The sequence below is a fragment of the Ochotona curzoniae genome, unplaced genomic scaffold, assembly GCF_017591425.1.
Source record: "Ochotona curzoniae isolate NIBS_2020 unplaced genomic scaffold, NIBS_Ocur_1.0 contig_605, whole genome shotgun sequence".
NCBI lineage: Eukaryota > Metazoa > Chordata > Mammalia > Lagomorpha > Ochotonidae > Ochotona > Ochotona curzoniae.
The window spans coordinates 723,477-748,985 of record NW_024466491.1 but is presented as its reverse complement, the minus strand read 5'-3'; the positions used below and the strand labels follow the sequence as shown (position 1 = coordinate 748,985).

General features: G+C 60.1%; 1 protein-coding gene across 1 annotated transcript; it reads left to right on the top strand.

The window, feature by feature from the left end:
• Positions 1 to 189: 189 nt before the first annotated feature.
• On the top strand, positions 190 to 25,104 carry MYO1F (myosin IF). The gene is made up of 28 exons (XM_040990405.1): positions 190 to 336; positions 6,517 to 6,654; positions 7,163 to 7,252; positions 7,581 to 7,675; positions 8,032 to 8,119; positions 8,227 to 8,316; positions 10,049 to 10,180; positions 10,945 to 11,079; positions 11,313 to 11,445; positions 11,561 to 11,757; positions 13,515 to 13,595; positions 13,721 to 13,807; positions 15,201 to 15,287; positions 15,934 to 16,101; positions 16,882 to 16,967; positions 17,992 to 18,073; positions 19,001 to 19,107; positions 19,440 to 19,538; positions 19,627 to 19,771; positions 20,958 to 21,072; positions 21,183 to 21,352; positions 21,959 to 22,104; positions 22,375 to 22,521; positions 22,636 to 22,784; positions 22,970 to 23,053; positions 23,415 to 23,613; positions 23,714 to 23,883; positions 24,938 to 25,104. Exons 1-28 carry the CDS (start codon positions 334 to 336, stop codon positions 25,012 to 25,014), a joined length of 3,300 nt encoding a protein of 1,099 aa, XP_040846339.1. The 5' UTR covers positions 190 to 333; the 3' UTR covers positions 25,015 to 25,104.
• The last annotated feature ends 405 nt before the right edge of the window (positions 25,105 to 25,509 follow it).

Genomic DNA, 25,509 nt, shown 5'->3' with positions numbered 1-25,509 from the left:
AGTCGGTGTGCAGGCTGTCAGAGACAGCTCCCCGTCCCAGAGGAGCCGGGTGAGGGACCCCATGGGTGCTTGTCTGTACCTCTGGGCCCTGCCCGCCACTGCCAAGTTCTCCCCGCCCCCAGGGCCACCGCCCCTCCCGCCCAGAGGAAGTGAGAGGTGGGGGGAACGGAGGCCGTAAGAGGAACTAGGGCTGGAGTGGAACATAGGAGCAGGAGCTGAGACCATGCCCCAGCCACCTCCACGGTCCCTCTGAACCTCCACCTACCACACGGCCCATTCGCGTGCCCCCTCTCCCCTGGGGAGCACAGCTCCCCCCCAGCTCCCTCCAGCATCATGGTAAGTCCTTCATGGGTGGACCCAGGAGGGCCAGGGTAAGGGGCATCCAGCCGAACAGAGGGACCCTGAGAAGCAGGGTCAGAATGTGGGATGAAGAGAAGGGTGGTCTTTCTGAGGGTCCCTCAGCGTGCCTGGGGCTCCTCCCGCCTCCTGGACAGCCAAGCACCTGCCTGACGGTGGAGGGGAAGGCCAAGGTGGTGACGGGCAGCCACAGGTAGCCCAAGATGGAGACAGAAGTTGGCCTTGGGGGCGGTGATCACCCAAGATCTGCAGGGAATTAAAACTGGAATTTAAAAACCCGGCTTGCAGCCTAGCTCCAGCCCACATCTCCACGGGTGGACGTAGGCAAGCTACTTCCCCTCTCCTGGCCTCATGCTCGGGGGAGCTGGTCTAGACGCAGGGTCCAGCCCCTTGGGGGGTAGGGGGCGCGGGTGTTGGGTCCTCTTGGATGGGGTGGCAAGTCGAGTCCACAAGTTGGCGAGCAAGCTGGTGAGGGGTAGGGGGCGTGGAGGGGCCGCATGTCTGGGTGGCTCAAATGCAACCGTCACGGAGGTAGGCGACAATGAGGAGAGACTGTGTCCAGTATGACCACTGGTGGCCACTGGGTGAGAATGCCAGCTGGAGGAGTCACTGTGAGGGCTCACGGGTTACGGAGAGCAGGACAGTCGTGGCAGTCTCGAGGGGGCACGGAGGAGCGTCGAGCCCCAAAGTTCATGCCAAGTCCACACGCGCAGATGCATTTAGCCGGGCCCTGCCAAGGCATCAGGCAGCAGGTCTCCGAGTCCAAGCGCACCCACAGCAGGCTTGGCATTTCGTATGGCCCCCAGGGATGGCATCACACACATACAAACGGCCAGCCCTGCCCCAGCAGCAGCAGCATTGCACCTAGAGAGACACAGACGCCGGCTGCCAACAAGTCTCCCCACCACGGCTCTGTGCACCGCCAGAAGGATGATGTATCCAGCTGGCACACAGACCAGGGTGCTTGGCAGCTGCGCAGGGCATGGGCCAAGAGGAAGAAAGGTCGGCATCTCCTTCCAGAAACTTCAAGATGAACTGCAAAGCCCTGGTTCATGGACCCGCCCCACCCCGTCCTCCGGGCAGTCCACAATCAAACTTGAACCTGGGAGCTCCAAGCTAGGAAATGAGCAGCTCTATTGAGCCCGAGCTAAGAATATAAGGGGGGGGGGAGGGCTCCAGGGGTGGGAGTGGGTGGGGGGTGCACAGACCATGACCACAGGAACCCAGGAAGTGGTTGGCTTACTCGAGAGAAAAAAAAAAAAAAAAGCAAAAATCCTTCGCTTAACGGAGCCGTGCGAAGTGCTGAGTCAACCAACAGTCAACTTGGCAGACAGGGGTCTGGCAGCATGACAAAGTCACACCGGGCATGCCAAATCAAAAGCGAGAGAGTGGCTCCCACTTGGGAAGCCAGCAGCGCAGAGCTGGCCGGAGCTGGCTGATGCTGGGTCGAGCTGGAGACTTCCCGGGAAAAAGGGGGGGGATTGGGCAGCCAGTGCAACAGTGAGATCCCTAGAGTAGGGTTTGGCCAGCACCTCGGGGGACCCCCCCTCCCCCGGGGCTGGGGGAAGTTCAAGCGCTACCGATGTCACCAGAGGTGATGGGCGGAGTTGATGCAGACTTGCCATTGCCATGTGTGGCTCTCGTTGAGCTGGTTGTTGACCTTGGCTGTGATGACGATGAGGGTCCTTGTGGGGGAGTGGGTGGGGGTGGGGACGATGGTGACGGTCATGGATGGTGGTGGTCCAGGTTGGGGAAGCGGTGGTCCTGGTGGTTGGGTGGTGGTGATGGTGGTGGTTGTTATGGGTTGTCAATAGCCATGATCTTTGCTGCTGCTGATGTAGTGTTGAAGCCATGGTGGAGGTGATAAGCTTTTTTTATAAAAGCTGCCAATTAAGCCTGCTCCGTAGTAGGTGGGCATCACAGATGCCACGCCTTTCCGTGGCCATCCGGCCTTGAGTTTTTGTGGTGTGCCAGGTGCTTGTGGGGCCTCGGGTGACGGCAATCAGTAACAGGTGACAACTGGGTGGTGTTCTTTGGACAGAGTAATGGCTGTGGCCATTGCTTTCACGGATACGTTTTTCAAAGATGTATTTTAATCATCCGAAAGGCAGAGTTGCACAGGGAGAGAGAGAGAGAGATTTTCATGTGCTGGTCTCCACGCTTCCTCCAGTGGTGTAAGCGCCAACACGGACCAAGGCCCGGAACTGGGAGTTTCATCCAGGGTCTCCCACGGGACTCGGGCCAGTCTCGGCTGCTCTCCCAGGAGCATTTGCAAGGAGCTGGATCGGAAGGAGAGCAGCCGGGACAGGAACCCGTGTGGGATGCTGGGAGTGCAGACGACTGCTTAACCCACTGTGCCACAAAGATGAGCCCCTGTGGGACTGTTGGATACCAGCCGACCACATATGGCTGTCACTGTCACTGGTGAGGGCAGTTGGCCGTGACACGCTGTGGGTAGGTGGGTGGGTGGTGCTTACGCTGGTAATGGGTTGGTTTTTGTTTCTCTTTAACATGGGCCGACGGTGCTGGCACTAGGGGTGGGGTGGGGGGTTTCTTAGTAGTTCCTGTCTGATTTTGTGGCCAGGTGGGGGGAGGGCGGAGACCCACCACCAACTGCTATTGGGAACAGACTTCAAACATGGCCGTTCGATGTGGGGATGGACAGAAACGGCTGGGGCCCCCGGGGTAGGGGTGTATGTATTTCTGAGGTGGCTGTCCTGTGCAGCCGGTCGCACCACACCCCTGCTTGTACCAGCAACATAGCCTAGCAGAGGGTGGAGTCCCAGCTCTGGTCTTGAGTTCAGCTCCCTGTCGCTCTTCACTCCGGAAGGCAGCAGGTGCACAGTGACTGAGATGGCTAAAATGCTGGGGTCTCGGCCATGCACAAGTTCTTGGCCTCAGCCTGGCCCAACTCTAGCTCGCTCTCTCTCTCTCTCTCTCTCTCTCTCCCCTTCTTTTTTTTCTTTTGAATGCTTGAGTGTCACACTTGATGCACACAATACTAGGTCAGGTTTCTGCCTTGGTAGAAACGGGGTTCACTTCAGAGAGGCGTCTCAGGGCAAAGCCACAGCCGCTGCTTGGGGACCAGAGGAGGAGGCGGGGGGTGGCCCTCCGCAGGCAGGACAAAACAGCCCAATGGCAGGTGATGACCCCAGGATCCCCCCTCTGTCCCCTGCCCCACAACACCGGGGACAGCAGCTTCATCATTCTCCCCCTTGTAACCACAGCCTGTGGGACCCCAGCGGCAAGGAAGGAAGTGGCTATTTCATCGCTGAGGCTGCTACCAGCCAGGGCCCACGGCAGCCCACAGCCCTTCCTCCCCACCCCAGTCCCTGGCCCTGGGTGTGCAGGGAACCAGACAGCTCTGGAAGGCCGGTACTGCTGGCTGCGGGACAGCCTGGACCTCACCGAACCAGGGCTGCTGCAGCCAGCATAGCCCCTGGGGTTCCTGGCTGGTGTGTTACAAAATGGGGAAACTGAGGCAGGGGGTTGTGCTCTGCTGGGCAAGTGCGAAGTGGAGCCACGCCCAGGAACTGCATCACCTTGTCATTCCTTCCCCCCTGCTCCCCTTTTTCTCCTCTTCCTCCCTCCTCTTCCTCTTACCTCTCTCCCTTCCCCTTCTCCCCCTCATCCTCCCGCCCTCTTCCTCCCCCTACTTGGTAGGTAGGAGACTCCTGCCTGAATCCCTGTATCCATCTGTGAACCCCAACCCTCTGTCTCGAGGACAGAGTCCCCAGTACCCACCCACACACACCTGCATCCCACAGGGAGCCCTGACAGATGCCCACACCCATGCCCCCCACACCGTGGGCACGCCGTATCCAATGAGCCACCCCATGTCCAAAGAGCCACCCCATGTCCAATGAGCCACCCCATGTCCAATGAGCCACCCCATGTCCAGTGAGCCACCCCATGTCCAAAGAGCCACCCCATGTCCAGTGAGCCACCCCATGTCCAAAGAGTCACCCCATGTCCAATGAGCCACCCCATGTCCAGTGAGCCACCCCATGTCCAAAGAGCCACCCCATGTCCAATGAGCCACCCCATGTCCAAAGAGCCACCCCGTGTCCAGTGAGCCACCCCATGTCCAGTGAGCCACCCCATGTCCAGTGAGCCACCCCATGTCCAAAGAGCCACCCCATGTCCAATGAGCCACCCCATGTCCAGTGAGCCACCCCATGTCCAAAGAGCCACCCCATGTCCAATGAGCCACCCCATGTCCAAAGAGCCACCCCGTGTCCAGTGAGCCACCCCATGTCCAGTGAGCCACCCCATGTCCAATGAGCCACCCCATGTCCAATGAGCCACCCTATTGTTTCCTTTGTGGGATGATGGGGAGTCCGCTGAGCTGGCCAGCCTGGCCCCCAATTCCCTCTGTGGTCACCAAGATGACCACCGCCTCCTCCCCACCCTTCACCCTCATCTGTCCCCTTGCTCTGGCCCGGCCCCTGAGGAACCAGAGGAAGCAGCTATGACCCCCTTCCCACCCCAGCCACCTGCCCCCGCTCAAGGTCCCCCAGCTGTCTTTCACAACAGCCCCAGCGGGTTGAGTCACACTGACCTTGTGGTCCACTGTGACCACAGCCACTCGCTGCCCCACCCCCAGAGGAAGGGACTTAGGAACTAACAGTTTCAACTTGACCCCTGTGCAGACGAGGGGGGGTCACGCACCTCACTCACTCAGACAGGGCAGGGGCCATCTCATCCCCCGCCACCACACACACACACACACACACACACACACACTCAACCCTTCATTCATTCACTCACTTATCCATCCATCAAGTGTGTATCAATTAACCAGGTCCCTGATAGATACCGAACCACCCTGGGGGACCCCAGCCAGGTTCTCCTAAGACACCCTGGGGTTACTCCTCTCTCCTTCCTTTACTGGTCTCACGGAGGAGGTCATTACAAAACCCATCCCACAGAGTTCACAGTGAAGAGGGGACACGGCCCCCACTGGCGGCCAAGTGCCCAACTGGGTGCTGTACACCCAACCCACTGCCCTCCCACATGCTGGATGCCCCTGAGGGCAGACGGACAGGGTGGGGTGGCAAGGGGGAAACCCCTCTCTCCCTTTCAGGGGCAGGGGTCCAAGCAGGACGGAGCCAGGCAGGAAGGCCAGACGAAGAAGGGGAAGGGGGGAAATGTCCGGAAGAGGAACCATGGCCTGAGACCTGGCAGGGCCAGGCGCACGCAGTGGCCTCGAGGCCCTGAGTCCAGCAAAGGGAAGTGGCCTTGGGTCGCCTGGCCCCTGCTGGCCCACACGAACCTTGAAGAAGAGAGACAGTCTCCCAAGGGAACGGGGTATCATTGCCAGGGGTTAAGGGTGAGTGATGGGATGGCCCATGGTGGACCACCCCATGAGCGCCTCGCACAGAAAATCCACTCCCTGTGTCCCCACCCACTCGCCTGCTCCCCTGCAAGCACTCCCCCACCCCAGGGACCCGCTGGGGAGAGGACAGACACCCCTCCCCGCCCTCCGCTCTCCACCCCCACCACAAGGACCCCACTCCCACCCGGCGTTCAACCCTTCTCGCCATCAACACGGAGGTGGGAAGCAGGTTCCACCACCCCACTTAGCCCCTTCTCAGCCTACTTCCTCGGCCAGCCATCCTGTGTCTACACCGACTCACCTACCCGCTTATGACCCTGAAGTCCAGCTGTGCCCTCCCTGGGGACCCCTCAGCACCCACTTTTATTATTATTATTATTATCATTATTATTTTCCCTTTCCCTAAAGACGGACTTGTCTGAAAGGCAGAGTGACACATCCTCTGGTTCACTCCCCAAGTTTCCCCAAAGCCAGAGGTGGGCCTGACAGAAGCTGGGGGGCCAGAAGCTCCGTCCAGGCCTTCCCCTGGGGAGCCAGGGACCCCAGCCCTGGGGGGAGCCAGGGACCCCAGCCCGAGGGGAGCCAGGGACCCCAGCCCGAGGGGAGCCAGGGACCCCAGCCCGAGGGGAGCCAGGGACCCCAGCCCTGAGGGGAGTCAGGGACCCCAGCCACGGGGGGAGTCAGGGACCCCAGCCCTGGGGGAGCCAGGAACCCCAGCCAGAGGGGAGCCAGGGACCCCAGCCCGGGAGGAGCCCCTAGGGGTGGGCCTGACAGAAGCCGGCGGGCCAGGAGCTCCGTCCTCACTGTCCTCCCGCCCCCAGGGCAGCAAGGAGCGCTTCCACTGGCAGAGCCACAACGTGAAGCAGAGCGGCGTGGACGACATGGTGCTGCTGCCCCAGATCACCGAGGACGCCATCGTGGGCAACCTGCGCAAGCGCTTCCTGGATGACTACATCTTCGTATCCGGGGCGGGGGGCGGGGCCAGGACGTGGGCGGGGCCAGGGTGGAGATGGGCGGGGCAGGGAGAAGGTGGGCGGGGGTCATGGCAGAGGTGGGTGGGGCCAGGGAGGAACTGGGCGAGTAGAGGACTATGGGCGGGGGGGGGGGGCCCAGGGAGGAGATGGGCGGGGCCAGGGAGGGGGGGGGCGGGGTCAGCGGCGATGGGCGGGGCCAGTGGCGGTGGGCGGGGCCAGGACTCCCTGAGGGGTCACCCAGGGAACGGAGCTAACCTGGAAGGATGCTCCCGGCATGGACAGACAGGAGGGTGAGTAGCAGAAGGGAGGACAGCGCAGGAAGGGCCCCACTTTGGGCACATTCATGACAGCAAATCCCAAGGAAGCTTGCTCTGCATGAGGGCCCCCCTTTTCCTCCATGCCATGGAGGCTGTGGGGGCAACCCCACTCCCGGGGCGGTGGGCGGCAGGGTGCAAACACCAGGACTGCCACAGGACCCTTAACCACCCGCCAGACCTACATCGGCGCCGTCCTCATCTCGGTGAACCCCTTTAAACAGATGCCCTATTTCACTGACCGGGAGATCGACCTGTACCAGGGCGCGGTGAGGCCCAGGGCCGGGTGGGAGCTTGGACAAGGGGGTGGGGGTGGGGGGTGCAGGCCAAAGGGCACTGACCGCATGTCCTGACCCTGCACGACCCCACGTCCTGACCCTGCATGACCCCACGTCCTGACCCCACGTCCTGACCCCCGCCTGTCCCTGCCCTGACCCCACGTCCTGACCCCCACCTGTCCCTGCATGACCCCAGGTCCTGACCCCACGTCCTGACCCACGTTCTGACTCCACGTCCTGACCCTGCATGACCCCACGTCCTGACCCCCACCTGTCCCTGCCCTGACCCCACATGCTGACCCCCACCTGTCCCTGCCAGGCCCAGTACGAGAACCCCCCGCACATCTACGCCCTGACGGACAACATGTACCGGAACATGCTCATTGACTCCGAGAACCAGTGCGTCATCATCAGGTGCATGGACAGGGGCTCCGGACCCTCCTGCCGGGGTCCCCCAGGAGGGCAGGCTGCAGCTTGCTCTGGGAGCCCCCAACCTGAACCCAGCCCCACCGTCGCGCTCCACCCCACGGCCTCCGGCTTAGCTTCCTCCTCGTCCTTCATGATGCGTTCTCTTCACTCATCTCTCTGTCCCCTCCGCGCTGTCAGCACTCCGTCGGGCCTTTGCGATGGCTTTCCTGTTGCGTTTCTGGTTCGCGAAATTGAGTAGCGCTTGGCAGAGAGTGGGTGCTTCAGGGGAAAAAGAAGGACAGATGGAAACGATAGTCCACTTAAAACTGGTCCTTCTCCCATCCCTCCCCCCCGACCCCCAGTGGGGAAAGCGGAGCCGGGAAGACGGTGGCGGCCAAGTATATCATGGGCTACGTTTCCAAGGTGTCCGGCGGTGGTGACAAGGTCCAGGTAGGTGAGGCGGGGAGAACGGAAGGGTGGGGCCATGCTGCCCCATCCCCGGGGTCCCCTGTCCAGGGCTGACCGCGTCCCTCCCTGCCCGTCCCTCCCCGTCACAGCATGTCAAGGACATCATCTTGCAATCGAACCCCCTGCTGGAGGCCTTCGGCAACGCCAAGACTGTGCGCAACAACAATTCCAGCCGCTTTGTGAGTCTGTGATCTGCCCACCTTCCAACACACACACACACGCACGCACGCACGCACGCACGCTCAGAGGCCAGGAGCTCTATGGAAATCCAGCAGAAAATACCTACTTTTTAAAAGAAAATTTTTTTAATTTATTTTATTTTTATTGCAAAGTCAGATATACAGAGAGGAGGAGAGACAGGGAGGAAGATCTTCCGTCTGATGATTCACTCCCCAAGTGAGCGCAACGGCCGGTGCTGCGCCGATCCGAAGCCAGGAGCCAGGAGCCAGCAATTTTCTCCAGGTCTCCCACACGCAGGTGCAGGGTCCCAAGGCTTTGGGCCGTCCTCCACTGCTTTCCCAGGCCACAAGCAGGGAGCTGGATGGGAAGTGGAGCAGCCGGGATTAGAACCGGCGCCCATTTGGGATCCCCGCGCGTGCAAGGCAAGGACTTTAACCATTATGCTTTCGAGCCGGGCCCTCAACCAGTTTTTATTTGTGTAAGATGCAATGCTGGGCCTGGCAGAGACAGATCGAGACTTGTGGCCCAGTTCTGTCATTGTTTGCTTTGTGTGGTCTGAACTAAAAAAAAAAAAAAAGAATACATTCTTTAAACCTTCTTTTCCCACCCAGGAAATGGCAATGATGTTAATATTCATCCCATGAACCTAACTTCCAAATAATGCTTGCCTGCGGACATGGGTTAATATTAATATTAATTCTGGAACCAATTGGGTGACTCAACAAGCTAATTTTCCTCCCTATGCTGGAGCAGGCATCCCCTACGGCCACTGGCTCATGTCCCGGCTGCTCCATTTTTAATTCAGCTCCCTGCTTATGACCCGGGAAAGCAGCAGAGGATGGTCCAAGTCCTTGGGACCCTGCACCCACGTGGGAGACCTGGAGGATGCCCCTGGCTCCTGGTTTCAGATCAGCTCAACTCCAACCACTGCAGGCAACTGGCGAGTGAACCAGTGGATGGAAGACCTCTCTCCCTCTCTCTCTCTCTTCTTCTCTCTCTCTCCTCTCTTCTTCTCTCTGTAAATCTACTTTTCCAATCAAAAGAAGTAAATCTTCAATATTAATAAGCTCCATAAACCAGTAAAATGTCCCTATACATTACTGGTGTGATTTTGTGGATTTTATTTATCTCTTTTTTACTTGAAAAGCAAAAAAGGGAAAAGGGGATATATGGGAGAGAGGAAGATCAAGAGGGAGGAAGAGAGAGACAGAGAGAGAGAGAGAAAGAGCGAGATCTCCTGTCCAGTGGTTCGCTGCCCAAGTGCCCAGAGTTTGCCTACTACCTCCCAGCGTGCGCGTTAGCGGGAAGCTAAAGTCAGGAGTCAGACCCGGGATCCGAGCCTCGAGCTCGCACGAGCTCGCACGAGACGCAAGGGTGCCAAGCCTCTGACCGCCACGCTTTGCCTTCTGCAATCTACGTTCCCAATACGCTTGGTCATACAATGGTATTTTACGGATGATTACAAAGATGTCAGCCACTTCCTGCTTGCTGCCTGCCAGGGTGTGTGCACCTTAGCAGGGAGCTAGGCGGCAAGCCGAGGGGGCGGCCAAGGCTCTGACACCGGAGGAAGACGACCCACAGCGGGTGCCACCACACCCACCCGTTAAAGCCTCCGCTGTCTTTCCACGGGGCCACCCTGAGGCCCAAGGCGCCTTTGGCGATCACACCGAAACCACATTCAAACCCAACCGGGGCCTTGCATGTGTATATGTGTCTCTGTCTCGGCCACAGGGCAAGTATTTTGAGATTCAGTTCAGTCGGGGCGGGGAACCGGATGGCGGCAAGATCTCCAACTTCCTGCTGGAGAAATCCCGCGTGGTGATGCAAAATGAAAACGAGAGGAACTTCCACATCTACTACCAGGTTGCGGGACCCAACCCTGGGAAGGGGCAAGGCGGCTGGGTCTCAGAGTCCACGCCAAGGGCTCTGCCGGGGAGAGGGAAGGATGCTGTGTCGAGCCACCCCGCCAGCTCCGGGGGTGACCGCTAGCTGTGCGCCCCCGCCAGCTCCGGGGCCCTTGACTGCTGGCTGTGCGCCCACGCGAGCTCCGGGGCCCGTGACCGCTAGCTGTGCGCCCTTGCCAGCTCCGGGGCCCGTGACTGCTAGCTGTGCGCCCCCGCGAGCTCCGGGGCCCTTGACCGCTGGCTGTGCGCCCCCGCCAGCTCCGGGGCCCTTGACCGCTGGCTGTGCGCCCCAGCCAGCTCCGGGGCCCTTGACTGCTGGCTGTGCGCCCCCGCGAGCTCCGGGGCCCTTGACTGCTGGCTGTGCGCCCCCGCCAGCTCTGGGCCCTTGACCGCTGGCTGTGCGCCCCCGCCAGCTCCGGGGCCCTTGACCGCTAGCTGTGCGCCCCAGCCAGCTCTGGGCCGGTGACTGCTAGCTGTGCGCCCCCCGCCAGCTCCGGGGCCCGTGACTGCTGGCCGTGCGCCCCCCGCCAGCTCCGGGGCCCTTGACTGCTAGCTGTGCGCCCCCCGCCAGCTCTGGGCCCGTGACTGCTAGCTGTGCGCCCCCGCCAGCTCTGGGCCCTTGACCGCTGGCTGTGCGCGCCCCGCCAGCTCCGGGGCCCTTGACCGCTGCTGTGCGTCCCCGCCAGCTCCGGGGCCCGTGACCACTGTTGTGCGCCCCCACAGCTGCTAGAAGGAGCCTCCCAGGAGCAGCGGCAGAACCTGGGGCTCATGACGCCCGACTATTACTACTACCTCAACCAATCGGACACCTACAAGGTGGACGGCACGGATGACAAGAGCGACTTCAGCGAGACTCTGGTGAGCAGCGCGCACACGCACGTGCGTCCCTTTTAAGTCCTCCTCCAGCTCTAGGTGCCAGGGAACCCTCTCAAGTGGCCCATCAGAGAGGGCTACGGCGAAGGGCACACAGCCTAGTTTACAGGAAGGGGCAACATTTTCAGGGATCGGGGGTTGGGGTGGATGGGGCTGAAGCTGGTCCGGATGAGCGACGCAGGCTCTATCTGCCCCTCACCACCTCCACTGTGCCACAGAGCGCCATGCAAGTCATCGGGATCCCGCCCAGCGTCCAGGAGCTGGTCCTCCAGCTGGTGGCAGGAATTTTACACCTGGGCAACATCAGCTTCTGCGAGGATGGCAATTACGCCCGGGTGGAGAGCGCGGACCGTGAGTACGGGGGTGCTTGGGAGGGCAGGTGGGGAACCCCCGGGGAGCCCCCAGATACCCAAGTCTGACACACACAACACACACACACACTCACACATCCAACCGGGGCTGGCAGTCCTGGCGTTTCCCGCCTATTTGCTGGGCATCGACAGCGGCCGCCTGCAGGAGAAGCTGACCAGCCGCAAGATGGACAGCCGCTGGGGCGGGCGCAGCGAGTCCATCGATGTCACGCTCAACGTGGAGCAGGCAGCCTACACCCGCGACGCGCTGGCCAAGGGGCTCTACGCCCGCCTCTTCGACTTCCTGGTGGAGGCGAGTGCGGTGCTGGGGAGCAGGGACAGGGCGGAAAGGAGGGGGGGATGGAACCCCTTGGTCCAAGGACCCAGATCTGGAAAGGGGCTTCCCGTTGGCACGGATGGGAGGTGGCGCCGCGTGGCGAGAGGCCAATTGCGCCAGCTATGCCAACTCAAACCTGCCCTTCCTGCAATGCAGGCCTGCGGGCAGGGCCCCATCACACCTTCAAGACGCACCTGCTCCCACCGCCGTCTAATGCTGGGTGGTGGCTATCTGCACACTCGATCTTAGCCAAAAGGCAGAGAGGAGGTGGCCGGGCTGACTAAAAACAATATTCATGGTGTGTCATCGGTGTGGACAGGATATTGCTCTCAGCTTTTCATGTCCGCCGATTATTTTTTTTTTCTTTTTAAAGATTTATTGATTTTTATTGCAAAGGCATTTTTCCAGAGAGAGGAGAGACAGGAAGGTCTTCCATCTGCTGGCTTACTCCCCAAATGGCCGCAACTGACAGAATTGATTAGATTCCGAGCCGGGAGGGCGCTTCCAGGTCTCCCACGCGGGTGCAGGTGCTCAAGGACTTGGGCCGTCCTCCACTGCTTTCCCAGGCCACAGGCAGGGAGTTGGATGGGAAGAGCTGGGACACGAAGCGGTGCCTATATGGGGTGCTGGCACCTGGCGGTGAAGGATTAGCCAATTGAGCCATTGTGCCAACTCCGCATGTCCCATAGGTACTTTTTTTGTTTGTTTGTTTAAAGTTAGAAAAGACCAATTTTCCACCTGCAGGTTCATTCTGTTGAAGGTTGCAATGGCCAGCAGTGAGCCAAGTGAAAGCCAGGAGCCAAGAGCTTTGTCGGGGTCTCCCACATGTGTGGCAGGGGCCCAAACCCTGGGGCTATCTTCCCTCATTTGTTTTTGTCTGGGACAGATCTTAGCAAGGAGCTGGTTCAGAAGTGGAGCAGCAGGGACCCCTCCTCAGGAGGCCAGGGATGGAGACAGCAGGGACAGCTCATGTGCTGGGGGTCCCTACCATCCACGTGGGCGACCCAGACGGAGTTCTCGCCTCCCCTGTCTCTCACAGAAATAAAGGTTGAGACAGTTGGGCCTAGAGCAGCAGCGTAGTGGTTAAATCCTTGTTTTGCAACCACTGGGATCCCAGATGGGTGCCAGTTCATGTCCCGGCTGCTCCACTTCCCATCCAGCTCCCTGCCTGTGGCCTGGGAAAGCAGTGGAGGACAGCCCAAAGCCTTGGGACCCTGCACCCGCGTGGGAGACCTGGAAGAGGCTCTGGGCTCCTGGCTTCAGACTGACTCAGCTCTGGCTGTTGCAGCCACCTGGAAAGCGAACCAGCAGACGGAAGATCTTTCTATCCCTGCTTCTTTCTGTAGATCTGCCTTTCCAGTAAAAATTAAAATAAATCTTTTATATATATATATAAAAAAAACAACAGGAAAAGAGTAAAGATACATGAGTAGAATCTATTTAAAAAGAAATATTGAGGGCCCGACGGCTTGGCCTGGTGGCTAAGGTCCTCGCTTTGAATGTGCCGGGATCCCATATGGTCGCCGGTTCTAATCCCGGCAGCTCCACTTCCTCTCTCTCTCTCTCTCCTCCTCTCTGTATATCTGACTTTGTAATAGAAACGAAATAAATCTTTAAAAAAAGAAATGTTGGGAGAGTAGCAGGCTGGGACGGGCCTGATCCGACGGGGCGGGCCAGATCCGACGGGGCGGGCCTGATCCGACGCCCACTGACCCCGTCTGCACCCTGCTCAGGCCATCAACCGAGCCATGCAGAAACCCCAGGAAGAATACAGCATTGGAGTGCTGGACATCTACGGCTTCGAGATCTTTCAGGTTAGCACCTCGCGCCCCTCCCGTCTCTGCCCCGGGCCCCACATCCTGTCCTCCCTGTGACCCTGCCGAGGCCTCTAGAAGCCGGAGCCCACTGAAGCAAGGCTCTCTTGAATCCTCCCCTGCAGAAGAACGGCTTCGAGCAGTTCTGCATCAACTTCGTCAACGAGAAGTTACAGCAGATCTTCATCGAGCTCACCCTCAAGGCGGAGCAGGTGGGCAGGACTAGGGAGGACCACGGAGGGGTCCTGAGCCCCCTGGGGAGCGCCCTGAGCACCACCACCCTCGCCGCCCCCCCCCGTTCCCACCACCTCCCACCTCTGCTTATGTGCCCACACTCCATCATAAGACTTTCAAAATATTTATTTTACTGAAGGGGCCGGCACAATGGCTCAGCTGGCTGATCCTCTCCCTGCAAGCAGCGGCATCCCATAAGGATGCCAGTTCGTGTCCCGGCTGCTCCACTTCTGATCTAGTTCCTTGCTAATGGCGTGGGAAAGCAGTGGAGGATAGCCCCAAGCCTTGGGAGCTTACACCCCCATGGGAGACCTGGAAGAGTCTCCTGGCTTCAGATCAGTTCAGCTCCAGCTGTTGTGCACATTTGGGGAGCGAACTAGAGGATGAAAAAAATCTTTCCTGTATTATTTTCCCTGTCAATCTGCTTTCCAATGAAAAGAAATACATCTTTTTAAATCTATAGTGCCAGGCACGGTAACCTAGTGATTAAAGTCTTTGCATTGCACACACCGGGATCCCATAGGGGCGCCGGTTCTAATCCCGGCAGCTCCTCTTCCCTTCCAGCTCCCTGCCTGTGGCCTGGGAAAGCAGTGGAGGATGGCCCAGAGCCTTGGGACCCTGCACCTGTGTGTGGGAGACCCGGAAGGAGCTCCTGGCTCCTGGTTTCAGATCGGCGCAGCTCCAGCCATTGAGCTCACTTGGGGAGTGAATCACCAGAAGGGAGATCTCCCTCTCTCTCTCTCCTCCTCTCTGCATGTCTGACGTTGCAATCAAAATTAATAGATAAAAAAAAAAAAAGGCAGAGTGACAGAGAGAAGGAGAGACAGAGATCTTTCATCTGCTGGTTCACTCCTCAACTAGGCAGGACCAACCCTGGCTAAAGCCAGGTGTGTGGGGCTCCAGGTGTGGGGTCTCTTAGGCAGGCCCCCAAACCCAAAAAGCATCTTCTGCTGCTTTCCCAGGCACATCAGCAAGGGGACAGATTAAAACAGGGAGGATTTGAACCGGTGCCCGTATGGGATGCTGGCGCGGCAGGCTATGGCTTAACCCGCTACACCACAGCAGCAGCCCCTACCAATTCATTTCAAGGGATTTCTGGGACAAGTGTCGAGGTAGCCGCTAAGATGCCGCACGTGGGGGTGTGCACATCTGGCTCCCTACTGATGTGCAAGCTGGGAGGCAACAAGGAATGGTTGTAATACCTGAGTCCCTGGCACCCACGTGGGAGACCCGGATGGAGCGCCAGACTCCACAACGGGAGCCAGGGCCACTTGTTGGCGGCCACAGAGCTGAGTGAGAAGAGAAGCACGCGTGGGGTCACCCACCTGGGGCAGGCAGCCACACCTCCTCCACCGGCCCTCCCCCCCGCAGGAGGAATACGTCCAGGAAGGCATCCGCTGGACCCCCATCCAATACTTCAACAACAAAGTCGTCTGTGACCTCATCGAGAACAAGCTGGTAAGGCTGGCCGACCTCAGCAGGGGGCTGTGGTGCCCTCTGCGGGGGGAGGGGTGGGGGGTCGGAGGGGAGCCCTCCCGCCAGTAGCAGATGGGGCACCACCCCGAAATAGCCCCCATGGTTCAGCACATCCATTCCTTCTGCCCACCTGCTCATCACCGGTCACGTAGGCACGCAGCCAAGCCTTGCCCGAGATAGGCGAACTAGCTCAGGGCCAGAGGAATTGAAAGGACAGACGACAGGTGTCCCGTCAGGCGATTCCAATCCCAAGAAAAGAACGAGGAATGGATTCTCCAAAAGCTTCCCCAGGACCCCACGACACACACACACACACACACCTGGGTTCCGCCCCCATCACATTTGAGCCCCGCCCCCAACACACCCGGGTCCCACCCCATCACATTTGAGCCCCGCCCCCAACACACCCGGGTCCCACCCCCATCACATTTGAGCCCCGCCCCCAACACACCCGGGTCCCACCCCCTCAACCACACCTAAGACCCTACCCCACTTTTGCAAACCCCACGCCCAGCCCTGGCCTGGCCAGCTCCTTTGGTCCACCTCCTCCATGCTGGGGGAGCACGATGCGACGGAGGACGGGACCCCAACGGAGCCTGTCTCACCCACCTCTCCCGGCTCCCGGCAGAATCCCCCCGGCATCATGAGCGTGCTGGACGACGTGTGTGCCACCATGCATGCCACGGGCGGCGGTGCCGACCAGACGCTGCTGCAGAAGCTGCAGGCGGCCGTGGGCACGCACGAGCATTTCAACAGCTGGAGCGCTGGTTTCGTCATCCACCACTACGCGGGCAAAGTGAGTGGCGTCCCCCCTGTCGGCGTGCCAGGGGCGGGTGTGCCCTCTGACCAACACTCCCAGGATGGCAGGATTCCACCAGCCCCCTCCTCCAGCTCTCACTCTGGAACACAGAGCCCTCCCGCTAACCCCCAGGAGGAACCTTCTGCCCCCTGCACCTGCCTGGACCACCCCCCGCCCCCACACACACACACACACTCGGCCTCCCCTCATCCAGGGATGCAGGAGACCAGTAGCACCTGCTTGTGGGCTCAACTTCCCCGAGCCACAGGGCAGTTCCCCTTGGCCCCAGGTTGGGCAGCAGGTCACCAGCTCTTCCCCCCATGGCCGGACACACCTCTCACCCTCACCAAGAAGCCCCAGTACGAAGCATGGCTCTCAGAACCAACACCCAACCGCTTCCCCACCACGTACACGCTCTGATGCTCACTTGAAGGGCAAATTGCCAGGATGCCCAGGCCCCTGCTGCAACCCCCTCCCCCGACCCTTTCAAGTGCTCTGGGACCCCCTTCTCAACTCTGACCCATGGCAACACCATGTTGTTGGCCTCCGATCTAGTACCCCACCCACCCCCAGGAGCCCCTGCCTATGCCACACGCCCACACACACCGGCACCGCTGCCCACCAACCCCTGAGATGGGCGGGCACCTCTCATGTCCCCCTGACTCTCCGATCCCTGCCCCAGGGCCTCCCTGGAAGCCCTGATCACACACACACACACACACACACACACACACACACACACACACGCTATAAGCCCCATCCCGGGCCTCCCTGCAGGTCTCCTATGACGTCAGCGGCTTCTGCGAGAGAAATAGAGACGTCTTGTTCAGTGACCTCATCGAGCTGATGCAGACCAGCGAGCAGTGAGTGGCCCTGGGGGGGCGGGGGGAGGACGGAAGACCCTTCCCCTCCAGCTTCCCCAGGTCCCCCCCTCCTCCACACACACACACACACACACACACACACACACACACAACGGCTTCCCATGGGCTGGCTCTGGTCTGTAAAGTCATTGGAGCTTGCTGTTGGATGGCGGGAAGCCAAGGATGCGAGCCCCCCACCGCAGCCTCCCAGGGTGCGGTACAGTCAGAGCTGGAGGCGGGTCTCCCACACGCGGGTGCAGGGGTCCCAAGGCTTTGGGCCGTCCTCCACTGCCTTCCCAGGCCACAGGCAGGGAGCTGGATGGGAAGAGGAGCTGCCGGGATTAGAACCGGCGCCCTTATAGGATCCCAGTGCATTCAAGGCGAGGACTTTAGCCGCTAGGCCACCGCGCTGGGCCCGAGACAGATTTTTTTTTTTTTCGGATTTTTAAAAAACTGTAGTGGGCTGAATCCACAAATGCAGAAGATCAACTAAAGTTTCTTATTTAGTATAACTTGACTCTATTTTGCTTCATGTATCCTCGCAGAGGAAGAGCAAAATGCATTTAGACTCGGTGGTAGGACCGGTGGCATTGCGGGTCAGCAAGCGAATTCTCCATCTACAAGTACTGGCATACAGTGAGGGCATCAGCTACTCCACTTCCCATCCAGTTCTCTGCTTGCAGCCTGGGGAAAGTAACAGAGGGTGGCCCGAGGCCTGGGGACCCTGCACCCACAGGACATACTGGCAGAAACCCCCGGCTTCTAACTTCGGATCAACTCAGCTCCGGCCATTGTGGTCATTGGAGGAGCGAACCAGCAGACGGAAGATCTTTGTGTCTTTGTGAATACACTGAATCCTTTTTTTTTTTCAAGCGCAGGCAGATGGAGGAGGCCCAAGAAAGGGACAGGACCAGCCCTCCTGGACTCAGTCGCCCTCAGAGAATTTCATTTCCAGGGGGAAGAGCACCCCAGAACCCACCTCACCTGCCACCCCCCCCCCTCTCTTTTTTTTTTTGCCATCTAGGGCCTTCCTCCGGATGCTCTTTCCAGAGAAGTTGGATGTGGACAAGAAGGGCCGCCCCAGCACTGCAGGCTCTAAGATCAAAGTGAGCCTGGGTCAGGCGGGCCCTGGGAGTGCCTGGGTCCCTCTGCTATTGCCGGGGACTTCCGCCTCTGGCTGTAATACCCCCTTGTTTGGTTTTGGGGGGGGGGTGGATCTTCAATCCACTTCCTTTGACATCTCCCCTCAACTGCCTCATCGTTTGATACTTTGTAAGAATGCGGTACAACCCCAGCGCAAAGCAGGTGCCTGGGAGCCCGTGCAACCCCCCTGCCACTGTCCAGCTCCAAGACTTTCTAGTCAAGCTAAAGAAACACACACACACGCCTGACCCACTTCCTGCCTCTGTGGGTTTGATGACCCCTGGGACCTCCCAGAAGCAGAGCTTCTCCCATGCACAGTGACCCCTCCCATCTCTCAGTGTGCCACGGACCACCCTGTGTGTGTGTGTGTGCCATCTCGCCCATCGCCGCGTATCAGGCCACCTGCACCTGCGGCCGTGAGCACGCACGTGCCCCTCCCAGGCACTGCTGAGTGTCCGTAAGACACAAGATGCCAGCTGGGGAGGCAGTCTCCTTTCTGGTCCTCCCCCTGCCCTAAGCAAATATACGAGGCACATCCCTGTCTCACATACACACAGCAGGCACACACACACACACACACGTGTGCACACAGGAGCCCCGATTTCCTGCAATTCCTGTCCCGGAAAGGGAAGTCTGAAATGTTATGCTGAGCGCTCTGTGACCGAGTCAGCATGCTACTTGAGTCCTGACCACGCCCAGCTGCGGTGAGCGTGGCAGGTGGGGCCCGTGCCGACGTGAGGGGTATACACGGACCACGGACGTGGGCTCCCTGTGGCACAGCACGCAACAGCCCTTGCCCCGTGAGTGTCTGTCTCCTGGGCTGGGGTGGAAAGACCACCCGGGGGGGGGGGGGCCTCACCTGCGTCTCGTCTGCCCCATCCTTTCTGTAGAAACAGGCCAACGACCTGGTGACCACGCTGAAGAGGTGCACGCCACACTACATCCGGTGCATCAAACCCAATGAGACCAAGAAGCCCCGGGACTGGGAGGAGAGCAGGTGACCCGACCCCCTGGCCAGGTCTCCTGCCCTGCACACCGAATCCCCAAACCCTTACGGTTCTGGATGCAGAACCCTGAAACCAGGCTTACATTGAAAACTGCCTGGGGGGGGCCTCAGACTGACTGCAACCTGACTCAGGGGCTGGTGGTCTGGTTCCCCCCAGACCTCAGCCTGCCCCACGTAGAGGACTCACTCCCAAATTCATCTTGGCAAGCTCCTTCTGTTTATAGACTCTGCCCTCCTCCCCAGAACACAGAGGCTACAAAACTGTCCTTCCCAGCTCCCCCCCCACCCTCCCCAGAGGACTCAGGCCGACCCCTCCCCAACAGGGTGAAGCACCAGGTAGAGTACCTGGGCCTAAAGGAGAACATCCGGGTACGCAGGGCAGGCTTTGCTTACCGCAGACAGTTCTCCAAGTTCTTACAGAGGTGAGGCATTCCCTCCGCCCATCAGAATGACAGGCCGGGTCCTCTCCCAGATCTGCTACCAACCACATCCCGGCCGCTCCACCTCCAGGTACGCCATCCTGACCCCTGAGACGTGGCCACGGTGGCGTGGGGATGAACGTCAGGGCGTCCAGCACCTGCTTCGGGCGGTCACCATGGAGCCTGACCAGTATCAGATGGGGAGTACAAAGGTGTTCATCAAGAACCCGGAGTCGGTGAGTGATGAGAGAGACAGGGAAGGAGCTTCCGGCCACCGTCGACAGTGTCCAAAGGGCCTGCGACAGCCGGGGCTGAGACCGAGACGCGAGGGAGGCACGTTAGCAGGTGGCTGGACGGGAAGCGGAGCAGCCAGGAACTTGGACGCAGGCGTGGCAAGTGGCCAGTTTACCACTGCGCCAAAATACCTATGCCACTTGGTGTTTCTACTGCCTCTTTCACTGCGGGTACGCGACTGCCTCTTCAGCAGGTGTGAGAAGTCAGATGTCTTGTTGTTCAGAGCTGGGTTCCAAAGCCAGGAAGGCAGACCCACGGTTATAATTTCATGCATGAATGTGTTTGCTCTCTGGAGCTGTCCTCGTCACCAAACGGCTTCATTAGCCAAGGCTGGCCCAGGCAGAATCCATCTGTGCCTCGCATGTGGGTGGGAGGGACCCACCCCACCTGGGCCATCTTCTGCTGCTTTTCGAAACGGGTGCATCAGCAGGGAGCTGGTTCAGAGGGGTACTCAAAAGAAATGCTACTGAGCCCAGCACAGTAGCCTAGTGGCTAAAGTCCTCACCTTGCACACACCGGGATCCCATATGGGCACTGGTTTGTATCCCAGCTGCCCCACTGCCCATCCAGCTCCCTGCTTGTTGCCTGGGAAAGCAGTGGAGGACGGCCCAAAGCCTTGGGACCTTGCACCGGTGTGGGAGACCCGGAAGAGGTTTCTGGCCCCCTGGCTTCGGATCAGCTCAGCTCTGGCCGTTGCAGCCACTTGGGGAGTGAATCAGCGGACAGAAGATCTTCCTCTCTGTCTCTCCCCTCTGTAAATCTGCCTTTCTAATAAAAATAAATAAATCTAAATTAAAAAAAAAAAGAAAGAAAGAAAAGAAATGTTGGCCCCAGAAAAACATCGTTTTTTGGAACATGTGTGTGGGTGCGCGTAAACAGGGGCAACAGAACCCCCCGAGACGGCAGCCCCTGGGGACCCCCCCACCAGCCCGGCAGGCCCTGGGGACCCCCCCACCAGCCCGGCAGACCCTGGGGACCCCCCCACCAGCCCGGCAGACCCTGGGGACCCCCCCACCAGCCCGGCAGCCCCTGGGGACCCCCCCACCAGCCCGGCAGCCCCAGGGGACCCCCCCACCAGCCCGGCAGACCCTGGGGACCCCCCTCCACCAGCCCTGCTTTCTCGCGCAGCTCTTCCTGTTGGAGGAGATCCGGGAGCGGAAGTTCGACGGCTTCGCCCGCGTCATCCAGAAGGCCTGGCGGCGCCACGTGGCAGTGCGCAAGTACGTGGAGATGCGCGAAGAAGGTGAGGCGGCTCCACTGGGCGGCACGGGGGGTCGGGGGGGTCGGGAGGGTCGGGCCCCCAGACCCGGTGCGCCTGCAGGAGTCGAGCCAGCACCCTCGGTGTGTCCGCAGCCTCCAACATCCTCCTCAACAAGAAGGAGAGGCGGCGCAACAGCATCAACCGTAACTTCGTCGGGGACTACTTGGGGCTGGAGGAGCGGCCCGAGCTGCGTCAGTTCCTGGGCAAGAGGGAGCGAGTGGACTTTGCCGACTCGGTCACCAAGTACGATCGTCGCTTCAAGGTGAGGGGTCAGCAGGTGGGGCTTATGTGCCAGAGCCTGGCTGCAGCCTGGCACACCTTCACCACAGCTAGCCATGCCCCTAGCCTACTCACGCTGGTAGGCCAAACCCCTAGACACACCTGCCCTTCCCCGACCCAGAGCGATGGCAGGTCCAACAGGGACGCCATCCGTCCGATGATTCACTCCCCAAGTGAGCGCAGCGGCCGGTGCTGTGCCAATCCTAAGCCAGGAGCCAGGAGCTTCTTTCCAGGTCTCCCACGCGGGTGCAGGGTCCCAAGGCTTTGGGCCATCCTCCACTGCTTTCCCAGGCCACAGGCAGGGAGCTGGATGGGAAGTGGGGCTGCCAGGATTCCAGTTCCGCGCTCCCCAAGTCTTTCACCTCTTCCTCTAAGGCTTTGCTCCAACAGGAAGCTAGAATTAGGAGCTGGAGCCAGGGATTGAACCCAAGCCCTCCAGTGATGGACCCAGGCTTCTCAGCCCCTGAGCCACACGCCCGGCTCCCCCACTCCTGACTCAGATGCCTTTTATCCGCTCTGGTGGGCACCGCCTTGCAGCCCTGGGGGTTGAGTCTCCGAGCCATCAGCCCCTGGCCCTTTATGTGCACAGCCTATCAAACGGGACCTCATCCTGACGCCCAAGAATGTGTACGTGATCGGGAGGGAGAAAGTGAAGAAGGGACCAGAGAAGGGCCAGGTCCGGGAGGTCCTCAAGCGGAAACTGGACATCCAGGCACTTCGGGGAGTCTCCCTCAGGTGAGGTCAGGCTCCTGACTGCCCTCACCATCGCCAGCACCTGGCCTCCTTGTGGTGGGCCCCGGGGGGGCGGCCTTCACACCTGTTGCCCCATCTTTTATCCTCTTGCTCTGCTTGGCTCTGTCTGTCCTGTTCCCTGGACCCTGCCTCCCAAGACTTCACACCCTCCCCTGTCCCTCCCCATCCTTCCCCTTTCCTCCCCATCCCTCCCCTGTGGCTCTCCCCTGTCCATCACCCATGCCTCTCACTTGCCTCCCTCCACCTGGCCAGCACCCGGCAGGACGACTTCTTCATCCTGCAAGAGGACTCCGCCGACAGCTTCCTGGAGAGCGTGTTCAAGACGGAGTTCGTCAGCCTCCTGTGCAAGCGCTACCAGGAGGCGGCGGGGACGCCCCTGCCCCTCACCTTCAGCGACACGTACGCCCCCCACCCCACCCCAGCTCCCCCACATCAGCACCACCCTCAGGCTCGTCCCCACGCCATCCACCCCCTCCTGGGTCCACACGCGTTGAGCGCTTTCTCTTCCCACAGACTACACTTCCGAGTAAAGAAGGAGGGCTGGGGCGGGGGCGGCACCCGCAACGTCACTTTCTCCCGGGGCTCCAGCGACATGGCGGTGCTCAAGGCCAGTGGCCGGTCCCTCTCGGTCAGCGTGGGTGACGGGCTGCCCAAGAGCTCCAGTGAGTCTCCGGGGGTGGTGGGTGGGTGGGGAGGGGGACACAGGGCTTGGGCGATGGGACAAGCGATGCTGGCTAAGAGTGATGGGGGAGGTGGCGGGGCCAGAAACTGGACAGAGTCAAGTGTACCCATAGCAACCGAGACCCAGACAGGTGGCCCTGGTCTAGCATCCTCTTCCCATTTTCAGAGCCTACGCGGAAGGGACTGGCCCAAGGGAAACCCCAAAGGTCAGGCCCGGCCCCCACCCGGGCAGCCCCCGGACCCCCCAGAGGTGAGCAGACGCCCCGCTGATTAAGCCTCTTGTGGGCCACGTGGCCCAGGCCGCACCTCCAGGCCACAGGCTCTAACCAGCACCCCTGACCACCCTCCCCTGCTTCTGCCACAGAGGCACCACTAGGGGCCAGCTTGGCATTTGAAGCCCCCCGTTAGCCCTGACGTCTCCCCTCCTCGCAGCCCATTTCATTATCTTGAGGACTGCGTCCTGTTTGGCCACCTCACTAAACCTATTATCTCTGTCTGTCTTGTTGAGCTCTTACTCACCCTGCAAAACCCACCCTACAAGCACCCCACAAGCACCTTCCCATCTGACCCAGTCCACCTCCTCCATGCTCCCATCCTTGCTCCGGTTACAGGCATGGCCCGCAATGGGGTGCCCCCATCTGCCAAAGGGGGCCCCCTGCCCCCTCTGGAGATCGTGTCTGGGCGAAGCTCCCAGAGGCCTCCCCAGGGCCCTCCGTCCTCGTCACTGGGGACCAGCAGACGACACCACGCCCGGCCACCGTCGCAGCATAACACGGAGTTCCTCAACGTGCCTGACCAGGGCGTGGCTGGGTAGGGGGAAGGGGAAGAGGGCAACGCCAGGAGGTGGGCAGGCGGAGGGGGCGTGGGCGGAGAGAGGATGTCACACGGGCACCACCACCTGCGTCCACAGCCTTCAGAGGAAGCGTAGCGTGGGTCAGAGACCTGTGCCGGGCGTGGGCCGGCCCAAGCCCCAACCACGGATCCACAGCCCAAGATGCCGGGCGCTCTACCAGTACGTAGGGCAAGACGTGGATGAACTGAGCTTCAATGTGAACGAAGTCATAGAAATCCTCATGGAAGGTACGTGACCCGGGGTCCCCCCCACCCCCAGGACCGGTCAGCCTGCCGACACCGCCAGGAAGTCCCTCTGGAGAGCACACGCCTTTCCCATCCTCTCGGTCGGGGGGTGGGAGGGTGCCAGGGAGACCCCCCCTCCTCTGCTGTCCCAGTGACTGCAAGAGGCTCGACGGGGCGCCTGGCTCGATGGGGTGCCCTCCAAAACCGGCTTCTCCTGGCTACAACGAGACACCTGGGACAGCCTCTAAGTGGCTCCCAGTTGAGGAATGTCAGGGTCCAGCCTGTCACTGGTTCAGGTCCTGGGTCTAGCCACCTTAATATGTCTTTAAGATTTAAAAAAAAAAAAAAAAGATTTATTGATTCCCATTTGAAAGGCAGATTTACAGAGAGAAAGTGTGAGAGAGAGGGAAAGATCTTCCCAAATGGCTATAAGGGCTGGGGCTGAGCCGATCCGAAGCCAGGAACCAGGAGCCTCTTCCGGGTCTCCCATGCAACTGCGGGGTCCCAAGGCTTTGGGCCGTCCTCGACTACTTTCCCAGGCCGCAAGCAGGGAGCTGGATGGGAAGTGGAGCAGCCGGGACATGCACTGGAAATTAACCTGCTGAGCCATGCAGTGGGAGCCTTGAAAAAAAAAAATTTTTTTTTTTTTCAAAGAGTTAGAGAGAAAGATCTTGGATTCACTGACTTCTGACTTCAATGACTAGAACTGAGCCAGGTGGAAGTCAGGGGGCTTCTAGATTTTCCACATGGGTGCAGGGGCCCAAGCACTTGGGCTAGATCCTCTGTTGGTGCTTTCCCAGAGGGGGTTAGCATGAAGAGGGCTGGATGAGAAGTGGAGCAGCCAGGGCAGAGAACTGCTGCCCGCACGGGATGCGTCAGCACGGAGGGCGGCTTGACCTGCTGTGCTACAACGGCACGAGTTTTGACAACTCTCTTCAGCCCCCGCTCCCCCGCCTCTCCCAGGTCCCAAGGGTCAGACAGAACGGGCACCAAGGCCCTCTGGGATGCGGTGGGCCACGGCCCCAGCATTCTCTGTAGCCTCTTCTGTCTCCCACAGATCCGTCGGGCTGGTGGAAGGGCCGGCTGCATGGTCAGGAGGGTCTCTTCCCAGGAAATTACGTGGAGAAGATCTGAACTGGGGGTGCGGGGTGGATATGATTGCACCCCGCCCTCCGCATGCCCAGCTACCTTCCTGGTCGCCATGGAGCCTCACTGGCCATAAAGCACCCCCCAAAAAACAAACAAACAAACAAACAAACAAACCCCTATGATTACCCGGCCCAACCGGGCCTCTGGGCAGGCGGGGGTGGGAGGAAAAGCATCCTAACCCCATGCTCAGACCCCTGGCTTCAGTCACATCACACCTGCCGGCTGAGTTTGCTCCTGGGTCCAGCCCGGGCCCCGGCAGCACCTACCTCCTCTCCAGCCGACATGAACCTTGTCCTGTGCTGCTGCTGGCAGGACGCCACAGGCCCGGTCCTCTCGTCTCCATGGCAACACACATCCCCGACCATGAGGATGATGCTTCACCCCACGTCGTGGTCACAAAGCAAGGGAACAGCCCCTGTTTTTACGAGTGGGAAAATAGAGGGGATGAGAGAGAGGCTCTGTGGGTTCCCACAATTGGCA